Source organism: Phoxinus phoxinus (genome assembly GCF_949152265.1).
Source record: "Phoxinus phoxinus genome assembly, chromosome: 6".
Lineage (NCBI taxonomy): Eukaryota > Metazoa > Chordata > Actinopteri > Cypriniformes > Leuciscidae > Phoxinus > Phoxinus phoxinus.
This window is the reverse complement of record NC_136881.1, coordinates 32,251,702-32,263,132: the sequence shown is the minus strand read 5'-3', so window position 1 is coordinate 32,263,132 and position 11,431 is coordinate 32,251,702. Positions and strand designations below refer to the sequence as shown.

Here is an 11,431-nt window from a genome sequence, read left to right as displayed (position 1 = left end):
GTTCACGCAGTTCTTTGTCAGATTATTGTTACATGGCATGCGTTACGACTGCTGTGCCCTTCATGTCTGTATAGTTTTGGAAGAACTCGCTTTGTCTTGTTTGTCCGGTACAGCCTTGCGCCTAAGTATTATCTGTGTCCCGCATCTGCTACGTGAGAACCTCTGCGGTCCTCTTTTCTGGCTGAGATACCTACTTAAGTAGGCTACTGCCTTCCGTCTCTACGACTACGGGTGATCCGATATTTCCTCATCAAGAAAGGAGTCTTTTCTTCTTTTGACTGTGTTTTGTTTTTTTCAGTTCTGTGTGCCATAAAGACAGATTTTCCTTGTTTATATTTTCCATTAAAGACTGTCGTATCCTGTCAACTCCTGCTCTTGGATCCTTTTATTATAACCGTGACAATGTTCTGTAACATTTTGTAATCGCTCTATAACATTTGGAGTAAAGTATTGTTTGAGACAAAGGACCAGGTGCTTATGAGATTCAGATAAATATTTGAATTATACACGTCATCCTTCAATTGCCTTTTGTTCCGATTATTGGTTCAAAATAGCAGCGTGAACTCATGTCAGTTCTCTAGGGGGTGCTCTCATCCAGGGAACGTCATACGCTGGTTCTGGTATTGCCCTGGATGTAGGCACTTATCGCACCCGTGGTAAGCATTATGGGCCTTTGTTTTTTCCACAAAGGTTTTACAGATTACCGTGTGAAGCTTAATTTTAAAACTCTTATCTCCAAAGCAAAACCCAACCTCTAGCTCCTGTAGTTCATTGACAAAATCAGCTTAGGAACTCTGGCCGAACTAGGTTTTTTTGGTCCACACTTGGCCCCAATGACAACAGGTTCCTTCATGGGGACGGTAACCAGTAAGCCAAGGATGGGCCATAGCTGTAGAGTGGAACTTTTAAATAAAGGTAGACCATCTATATTAATCTGCAGCCCCAATGTCATGCCCTCTTGCCAGTGTTTTGGCATATTTGCTTATAGTGGCCTTCAAGGAGGAAAGGATGCCAAAAGTGATGGTAGTTCCCCCCAGCCTGAATAGCATAATGCTTTTTTGTCTTGAGAAGGGTCCTACCATACTTTGGCAGATTGGGATGGGTTACATGGAGTATACTCAACAGTGCAGTCAGGGCAACGAGGGAAATGCCCAAACTCACTGCAGTTGGCAATGTTATCGGAAAGTGATGTTAGGTCATCATCATTTTCAGAATCCGAACCTGATGTCCCATCCCCATCACAATACACATAATCAAAATCTACCTCCAATTCCATGTCCACTTCAGTAAAAACCTCTGGCATTGCATGTGCAGCTGAAGAGGGTGGGCAGTGTTCTCAGAAAGAACTCCGTCATCTGCCCCTATTCCTGGCATGTCCATATCAGTCATGTCAGTCATGTCTGTCCTCATTTGATGAAGCCTTTTTTGAACGTCTACACGTGTCCTTCGTCTTAAGGTTGATAAGGAGACAGGCACAGTCTTTCTATTCATTTTTGTTCTAAAAATGACATTTCAAGAAAGACAGGTTGCAGGTTTTTGTCTAGAAAGACAGGTTGCAATCAGGTGTGTAAAATTGATCATTGTTTCTAATGTTGTATTTAAATAAATACATTTTTGAATGGTGGTGTTGTCTGTTTCATTGCTACAAACTAGACAAGAACAGAAAGATAGAGCAACATTAAAATTTGGGATGCACTTCTTGATTCAGAATCCGAATAGGTCTAGATTTACATAGAAAATGAATTTAAAAAATCTCAATCCAGGTGGGACGTGTTTTTCGTGGCCTATCTGCTTGGCCTTGACATTTCCTTTGTTTGAAAATAATTATATTGAGTTAGTATTCATTTAACAATAAATAATTGATCTAAAAAGTTGGTATTTATTTCATAAGACCTAATATTTGTTTGATGTATAACAGGCCTTGTGATTTGAAACATTGGATTTGATTTGGAACAATATGTCATGTGAGGGGGTTCAGCGAAAAATCAGCAGCTGGCAGCAGGAAGTAGCTGCCACTGGCAGCTGAGCCGACCATACCTGCCAATAAAACTGGACATCAGCTGCCGTTAATAACCAGAAGTCAGAGGTGGATACCGCTTTTAGCCAGGCAAATAAGTTATTATATCAATTTATATACAATTTTAGTACTAATTTAAATAAAATAGGCCTACTTCTATTAGTAATTATTTTAGATTATTTGATTAAAAAAAGGTTTATCAAATATAAATCAAGTAATGGAGATCATAGACATAATACAAAAAAAAAAAACCATTAAGCTACTGTACACTTGAAATTATGAATTTTTACGTGTAGAAATATAAATTATGAATGAGTGTACGTTTTGTTAAATAATTAAATATATATAAATATACATACAGAAAGAAATGCCTAGTATGACGTAATCATATTGTATATTTATTAAATATACATAAACATTATTTTAACTTAAATAATAAAAGTCCTGTCTAATAGAAAAAAAGAACATTGTCTCATCAATTACCTTTATTTAAAATCATAAGCCCCGTTCACACCACCAGCGACACGCAGCGACAAAGCGACACGATCCCAAAGCGTGATGAATAATCTCATCACGTTTTTGGAGGACTTTTATTTTGAACATAACGTTACATGTTTGTTGTCAGCTTCGAAAAGAAAAGCGGAAGTGACCGTGCTGCTGGTACTATGTTCAGTAGAGTACTGACACGTACATAAGGTAACGTCATTATTAGTATAATTTGTGTTTGCCTTGCTATAGTTAATTTTTTCATTGCTTCATCCACCTTAAGTGCAGAGAGAATGATCATCGCAGACGCGTTAAATAGACACTGACGAGCTGAATCTCATTCATTCATCAATTCGTTCGGTCGTTCATTCATTTCTTCATTCCCTTTTTCAGTTAGCCAATTGAATAAGCAGAATCTTGTACATACAATCTTGTACATTTTAGGGATATGTATTCCCGTAAATGCATTCCTATACGACTGATATAGTTTATGAGCTTACATGCTGCAATCACTGCATGTGTCAATAGTCTTAACCTGTAGTCAGAACCTCTTGACTTTTGGTGATTTTCAGGTGCATTTGAATGATTGTTATCCTTAGACCGGCTTGGTCAGGTCAAAAGAAAGATGGGTCGGAGGAGGAAGAGGGTTCCAAGTGGTGATGGTGTGTTACCTAGCCCAAGAAAGGAGGAAAAAGCACCTGCTCCACCACGAAAGGAAAAAAAAAAGAAAATGGACATTGGGAAGGTGTTTATCAATATATCCATCGGTTTGTGTATCTTCAGTCTCATCTGGTTCTTCTATGCCCTTTATATGCGCTCATCCTTGGCCAGGAGGGTCATGACCTTGCACCCTTCTCCACGGGTCTTGGATGCTAATAGTTCAAGTCCTGCTGTGTCTCCCGAAAGATATTGGGGCTCCTACCGGCCCCAGGTGTACTTCGGTATGAAAACAAGAAGTCCTAGATCTGTTGTGACAGGTGGGGTGCTTTAAATTCACACTTTGTCTTTATGCACCATTTTGTCAATATTTTTTGTCTTTGTGATGTTGTGCGATTATTACTCTGCCTTCTATTGACTCATATAGGCTTAATGTGGATGCGTCAGTTCACTGATATGGATGGAAATCTTAGGCACACTTGTGAGCAAGGCGACCATTTGCAAGGCTACGGATGGGTAATGCATGATGGAGTATCTTTTGGAGTCCAGGAGATCCATGACCGTGATTTTACACTGACCACAGAGTTTGTGAAGCGTATGGGTGGAGATCATGGTGGAGACTGGACGTGGAGGATTACAGCAAAACAACATGTACGTAAAGAAGAGTAATGCTCTTACAGTTTATGTGTTTGAAAGCCAGCATTATCTGATTTATTATTATAAAATTGTTAAATATAAACATATTTTATTGTAATATAATGGGAGTAATGTACAATAAAAATATGAATAGTTTGCAGTGCTCATAGTCTGGGGAGTTTTGAAAATCAAAATGTACTTTTTTCCACACTTTGTGGGAAAATGCGCTTCTTGGTTTCATGAAGAACACTTTTATTTAGTATAAACATAATAATATTGCTTTATTTCAATTACATCTTTGTGAAATTTTAAAATAGATAATAGATTATAAAAAAAAAACTTAAATCAATATACATTAAAGAGTTCGTTCAACCAAAAATGAAAATTGCCTCATGATTTGCTCACTCTCAAGTCATCCTAGAAATATGACATTCTTCTTTAACGAATACAATCAGAGTTATATTAAAAAATGTCTCTTCCTTTTTAAAACTCCGATTGTATTCGTTTGAAAGAAGAACATTATGTAAACCTAGGATGATTTGAGGTTGAGTCACTCATTTCCCTATCTATCCATTTCCCTAACTATCCCTTTAAGGTCTCAAATTCTCACAGTCATGGAAAACCTGGTAATATCAAGGTTGTGGTAATATCAATTTTAATATAAAATTGTGGCTTTCAAGGAAGTCATGAAAATTAAAAATATTTTTAATTATTCACAAAAAAAAGGTAATGAAACTTACTAAATGCTTAATCTCTGAAATATTTTATTGGCAAGAAATTGCTCCATATGAGGGCAGTCTCTATAAAATATTTTTTCCAGTAATTAGAAATTATTGGAAATTTCTGAAAATGTATTAAGTAAAAAGTTGTGGGGACCTTGATACTTGTACAGGTTTAGGTATTTAAAACAGTCACCGATTGAAGGCCAAACTATCTTTTTCTTACCAATATAAAATTATTTGGATGAAATTTGAGTGGAAATATATAATCTACATGATTTTCAGAAGGTCAGAGACTGTAGCGTATGCTAGACAGTGTGTCAACTACGCATAACATCAGCTTTCTTTTAATATGATATGAAGTTAAAGTGGTTAATTATGATATATAAAAATATATATTATCTTTTTAAAATAATTTTCTGAGTTATATTACACTATCGAAATTCATAACATCAAATCTGTCTTTGTTTCTGTTCGGCAGAGCATTGCTTCCTCAGCTCCTGTGATCTCGCTGATGTTCTACGCTGCCACGGATATTCAAGGTTCATTGCAGGCTCATGTAGAGGAGAAAAATCGCTTGAGCTCTGTGACAGGAACTTCTGAGGAGCTTGGCAACTTCAAGATCACTTTTGGCAAACCCACTGCAGGGGAAGGTGCTGGTGGCAAATATGCCAGGTATTTTACGTTTAGTATAAAATAGAAGCTTATGTAATAAATAAGTAATAATTGTGAACAATACAAATAGGGAGGAATGTAGGTTTTTAGGAATAATTATTCTAATTAAATATGATGTATTACCGTATTTTCCGGACTATAAGTCGCACTTTTTTTTCATAGTTTTGCTGGTCCTGCGACTTATAGTCAGGTGCAACTTATAAATCAAAATTAATTCATACTGACTGAGATGAACCAAGAGAAAACACCAGGGTGGGAAATTAACTTTTTTGTCCACTAGCCACAGTGGCTGGTGGATGCCCAATTTTACCAGCCACTTATATTTTTTACCAGCCACTTTTTCCGGAATTCAAATTGGTAAACGGATGCCCGCACTTCTGATGCAGCGGCTAACTTCACGCAATTAGGACAAATGTTTTTGTATTTATACATTTGGGCTTATATTTGGTATTCTACATTACATTTATTTATATCCTATTGCTATTTGTCACTGCGATTGTGCTTTAAAAGGCAAAATCGTATAATGTCATGCATCGTGTCTACCCCGTGCGAGGCAATCTACACTGGGCAAAGCGAATGTGCAAAAACATGTCCTAATTGCGTGAAGTAGCCGCTACATCAGAAGTGTGGGCATCCGTTTACTATCAATGACTGCCCCGCGTCCAGTACACTATCACGAAATATGATAGTAACCAGCACTATTGGTACTCAATCTCTTCCACTTAGACTGCAGTCACACCTTTTCCATTAAGGGACAATATTTGCCCCCTTTAATACATTTTTCCATTTAATTTTTAACCTTTATAATACCTTTTAAAATAAATAATGCTTTAAATAAAACAATGTTCAATAAATATGCAATGTTAAAAAACGTTTAATATTAATAAAAATATAATATTAATATAGCCAGTAGGTGGCGGTCATCGAGTCATTCATTCATTGAATCTCACGATTCGTTCAAAGCCACAGATTTAGTTGCAAAATAGAGCAATAAGCCTATATAAGACTATACTGTTTTAAATGCAGTACATCACTTAAATGTTACCCTTTTTTTTACTGTTGTATACAATCAATGTCACATTTGAAATCGTGTGGATATTCGGGAAACATTGCATTCTTGCTCATATATGATCAACATTAAAAACACTGCTGGATATCAGCCTGCATTTTGGTCGCAGATTTAGTCGCACAAACAGCGCAAGCGGCTCGTGACAGAACACAGACCGACTGAATGACACTTTAATTTAAGTAGAAAATCTCAAATAAAGATCGCTGAACTCCAGCTTGTCTGTGTTTTCAGATCATCCGCGCTTCAGCAGTGTAAAACGTTAGAGAGCGCGCGCGCGCATGGTTGCCAGATACTATTGAAAAGACCGTGTAGAAAACATGTTCTTTGAACAGAAAAGCTCTGATTTGGGGTTTAAATTATTGAATTCTGGCATTTGTGGATTAAACCGACACTTTTCCATTTCAGACGAACCTAAGTGCAGTGCATAGACTGGTCGTCGGGAAGGTAGGGTAACCATTCCCTCGGTTTCCCTTGGTCATCAATGCGCCACTTGTTAGAAAAGTACCTTTTCGTTTTCTTTACTTCGCCCTCAGTTTGTAGTTGTTCATGTATAACTGCTGACTCCGCTGCGGGCCTCCTAACACCAGGATGTCGCCACATTTTTTAAAATAATTTCCCTTTCTTCTGCACCAGCTCGCTCAGCTATATATATGCACTTTTTTTAATTCTCAGCTTAGCTATCTGTATACGTTATACAGTATAACGGTCTCTTCAGCGCCGTGACACACAGCGCTGAAAACCAATCAAAAGAGTTACTCGACAAAAGTGTATTATTGTTACTTAGCAACCGCATTCTTTGACAAAGGCTGTCCAATCCGTACAATGAAATCACTCGCAGCATGTTATTGGTTACTACTTAATACATTCAATGGTAAGTCAATGTAAAGAAGCGTTTACGCGCGCTTTTGGTGCGAACGCAGCATTATTATAATCCACCCGCCACTGTGGCTGGTATACACGGCAAAGTGACCCGCCAATTTGAAAAAGTACCCGCCCTCGGCGGGTGGCGGGTGCTAATTTCCCACCCTGGAAAACACTACCGTCTACAGCCACGAGAGGGCACTCTAGTTAGCGGAGTTGTTCAGAAGCGACACCGAGGAAGAATTCAATGGATTCAGTGTTGTGGAGATCGCGGGAGCTTAGTGAACTTGCTGACCGGTAATTTGTTGGACTCGCTGGCTTATGTTAATTTAGTCTATTCAGCCTCCCAGGTATATGTTCTTTATGCTATTGTGTAGGGTTTCCTCGCAGAAAATGTGTTATTTAAGGTTTAACTTAACTTTGTGTAACTTAACTTAGTGTTAGCCTACGTGTCGCCACCATACACATCAGCATAAATGCTCCTGATAAATTATTTGTTATTAAAGCATTAACATTCACAAACCACTGTTAATTTAACATAAAAGCAAGCAGGCTGCGTGCATGGTTTGCCATGACTGAATGCGCGCAAAGTGCAATTTTAGTTGTTCTTGTTGCTTTTCTGCAACAAATGAATAACAATTTATTAGTTTTTATGTTTTATTCATAGATATTTATATTTAATAGTTTTATTCTCCCGCAGCCCGCACACACAGAGTGAGTGCATTAGGCTAACGTTACCACTCGGCCATCAAATCTAGTCCCGCGCCGCACGTCTCTAGATCACGGGTCCGGCCCGAGTATAGCGGCGAGAAATATCGGGCTCGGGCAGAGAATCTAAGCTCTAAACAGGACAGAGTAACACGGCGGATATCGCTCATATACATTATTTTGACGATGTAATTAAGGCGGCAGGCGTGTGTTGCTTAGGCGGCCGCCTTAGTTCCAAAGTGCTGCGGGAAACCCTTAACATGCTGGACACCTATTCAACCTGTTGTTCTGTGTGCTATTGTGTAGTTGAATAACTTGCCTTTCCAGATTAAATGTCTGTTCTTGGTCTTGGATTTTGTTAAATACATTTCTAAATAAATGCGACTTATAGTCCAGTGCGACTTATGTATGTTTTTTTCCTCTTCATGACGCATTTTTTGACTGATGCAACTTATACTACGGACCGACTTATAGTCCGGAAAATACGGTATATTAGTAAATTAATTATATTTACTGATAAATTACAGTTTTTTTTAAGTTTTTTTTTTACAAAGCTATAGAAAGCGTTAGCAAAAACATTTTTAGTTTTGAAATTTAGTGCACTTCAACAAATAGGAAATCTCCAATTGCTTCTCAAACACTAAATATTATTAGTAGCATATGATGCTCTTATGAACAGAGTGGAGGGGTGTGAAGAAAATGAAATACATTTCAGGTTTGCTGATGTTATTTCAACAAGTTTTACTCTTTTTCTTTTCAGATATAATTTCCTGCAAACTAGGAGCCCTGGCCTTGATAAGCTGACAGATATAGTGAAAAACAGCCTAAATCACAAATTTGTTTTCAGTCCCCCCAAAGGTGAAAAAAGATCTTATTTTGCCGTAGATTCTTACAAAGTCACTAACCACCAGAATCAACAGAAAGATCCCAAGATGGAGAGTGATTTTGTGGTGCATCAGGTGACCGTTCAAACCCCTTTCCAGATTGAAGTTTTGTTTGAATCCGGAAGCTTCCGTGAACGACCGAATCAACTTGTGGGCTCGGTGCTTACGGACGAGCTGGAGAAGCGTAAGATGGCTTTTGATGAGAAGTTTGAGGGTACATTTGGCCTCCAAGCAAAAGGATTCACATCGTCGCAGATCGAATTTGCCAAGGCAGCTTTAAGCAACATGCTTGGGGGCTTGGGATATTTCTTTGGACAGTCTGTTGTACAGTCGGTTTATAATGAGCACCCTGTGCTTTACCCCGAGGGGCCGCTGTTTACTGCAGTACCATCGCGATCTTTCTTTCCAAGGGGCTTTCTTTGGGACGAAGGATTTCATCAACTTCTCCTCAACAAATGGGACAGTCAGTTAACTCAGGGGGTCATTGCGCACTGGCTCGATCTCATCAACGTAGAGGGCTGGATACCACGTGAACAAATCTTGGATGATGAAGCACGCAGCAAAGTACCGTCTGAGTTTATAGTGCAGCACAACGAAAACGCAAACCCTCCCACGCTCTTCCTGGCCCTACAAGAGTTGCTGGAGAAGCTGGATGCTCAACCAGAGTCGTTGTCCTCTCAGACCATGCTTCCTTTCTTGAGAAGGTTGTACCCAAGACTGCAGATTTGGTTTGAGTGGTTTAACACCACACAAGCCGGACCCATTGCCAACTCCTACCGTTGGCGAGGCAGGGACAAAGACACCAACCTTTTCTTAAACCCCAAGACCCTGACCTCTGGCCTGGATGACTACCCACGGGCTTCCCACCCATCTGCGGATGAGAGGCATGTAGACTTGTATTGCTGGATGACCCTTGCCTCTGGCATCATGGCGAATGTGGCACGAATACTCGGGGAACCTCACCAGGTGTATGAAAACACCCATCGTACCCTCAACAATAACGATCTGTTAAACGAACTGCACTGGTCCGAGAATCTGCACACCTTCAGTGATTACGGCAATCACACCCAGGCAGTCTCACTTCAGCAGGAGAAAGTGTTTGTGCCCCCCGGACAACCACGGCACCAGTTCCCAGTCTCACGGTTGGTTCGCTCCGTTCGCAGAGCCCCTAAGCTGCAGTACGTGAATGCATTAGGCTACGTTAGCCTTTTTCCGTTCTTGCTTCATATTTTGACACCAGACTCGGCAAAAATGGAGCATATTTTGAGAGACATTCGAGACCCTGAACGCCTTTGGACGCCCTATGGCCTGCGCTCACTCTCACGCGCAGATCCCCTCTACATGAAGAGGAACACGGAACACGACGCCCCCTACTGGCGAGGACCGATCTGGATCAACATCAACTACCTGGCTGTTAGAGCACTGCATCACTATGGCAGCATAGAAGGGCCATACAAAGAGAAGGCAGCTACCCTCTACCAAGAGCTCAGGACTAACCTTATCAATAATGTTTACAAGCAGTATCTGGATACAGGATACATCTGGGAGCAGTACAGTGATAGCACTGGAAGAGGGCAGGGTAGCCACCCCTTTACTGGCTGGTCGGCTCTGACTGTACTGATAATGGCTGAAGAGTATTGAAAATCAGTAGCAAGCCAGAATCAGAACGATAAATCATGATGCTCAATTGGTGCCATATGTTTGCTACTACAAAGTGTATTTCATTTTTACGTAATTAAGATAATTGGTGGATTTTTTTTTATTTTATTTGCTCATTTAATATAATAATTAAATTTTACGTCTGGTTTAATGTGATTATATCCTCAGGTTTAAAGAGCCGTAAGACAGTGCACTTTTTTTAGTCCATTGCTGTTTGGCTTCATTTGACAGAATAAATTGAAATCTTTATAAAATCTTTCTTCAGTTTAATTGAATCTCATACTTAAATATTCAAATCATATCTTTTTATGGATGGTGTTTCTTTAAAAGCATTGTGTGATATTTACTGATTATTACCATGATTTGCTTCCTTGTACTTTATGTAATTAATGTGTTGGGATATAAATTGAATTGGCCATGCCTCACAGGAAGTTGAATTGCAATAACAGGAATATTCTGAATTGCAATCTATATATCATTTGTTCTGTTCGTTAGGTCTACAGACATTTAAACTTCAAGGCTTTTGTTTCTTCAGGGTTTTGTTTCTTCAGAAGTTTTAAACGAGGCTCTGTCAAGCCAACATTCAAAGTGTGTCTTGACAATTACAATTAATTAAATTTAATTTACAATTTTAGTCTGTTCATTTGCCAAGTAGTCTGTTTCTCTACATGTATTTTTATTCTGTTTCAGGTAGACGGTCTCGTTGAATCATAGAGATTAGTGAACATAAGGTAAGTGTGTGTGCAGAAATCCAGTCAGAATTTCATGCCAGTCGAGTGTTTACACCTTTACTTTACAGTGAAGTTCACTGAATTGCTTCATGTACACTGGAGCTATAAGTCAATACAATCTGTTTTTACAGAGTACTTAATGGAGTACTTAAATTTGTCTTGAGTACAGAGGAAGTTTAAACACAAAACGGTCACATATTAATTAGCATGATTTAAACCAGTTGTTATTAATTCCTGGTATTATTTGAACCAAACCAGGCTTATAGACCATACAAATATATATATATTAGTATATTCAATTGCTGTTACTTATTTGAGGAGTCTACCTT

The 11,431-nt window shown here is 38.9% G+C and overlaps 1 protein-coding gene across 1 annotated transcript; it reads left to right on the top strand.

The window, feature by feature from the left end:
• The first annotated feature begins 2,604 nt into the window (after positions 1 to 2,604).
• On the top strand, positions 2,605 to 11,010 carry mogs (mannosyl-oligosaccharide glucosidase). Its single transcript, XM_079614860.1, has 5 exons — positions 2,605 to 2,713; positions 3,076 to 3,480; positions 3,588 to 3,811; positions 4,997 to 5,190; positions 8,589 to 11,010. Exons 2-5 carry the CDS (start codon positions 3,129 to 3,131, stop codon positions 10,351 to 10,353), a joined length of 2,535 nt encoding a protein of 844 aa, XP_079470986.1. The 5' UTR covers positions 2,605 to 2,713; positions 3,076 to 3,128; the 3' UTR covers positions 10,354 to 11,010.
• Positions 11,011 to 11,431: the final 421 nt, after the last annotated feature.

What these genes read in the sequence shown, in the direction of transcription:
- mogs (XM_079614860.1), top strand. Translation starts at nt 3,129, where the DNA reads ATGGGTCGGAGGAGGAAGAGGGTTCCAAGTGGTGATGGTGTGTTACCT. An exon ending in TCCTAGATCTGTTGTGACAG is followed by an intron (nt 3,481 to 3,587) that starts GTGGGGTGCTTT and finishes TGACTCATATAG; the next exon opens with GCTTAATGTGGATGCGTCAG. An exon ending in GGATTACAGCAAAACAACAT is followed by an intron (nt 3,812 to 4,996) that starts GTACGTAAAGAA and finishes TCTGTTCGGCAG; the next exon opens with AGCATTGCTTCCTCAGCTCC.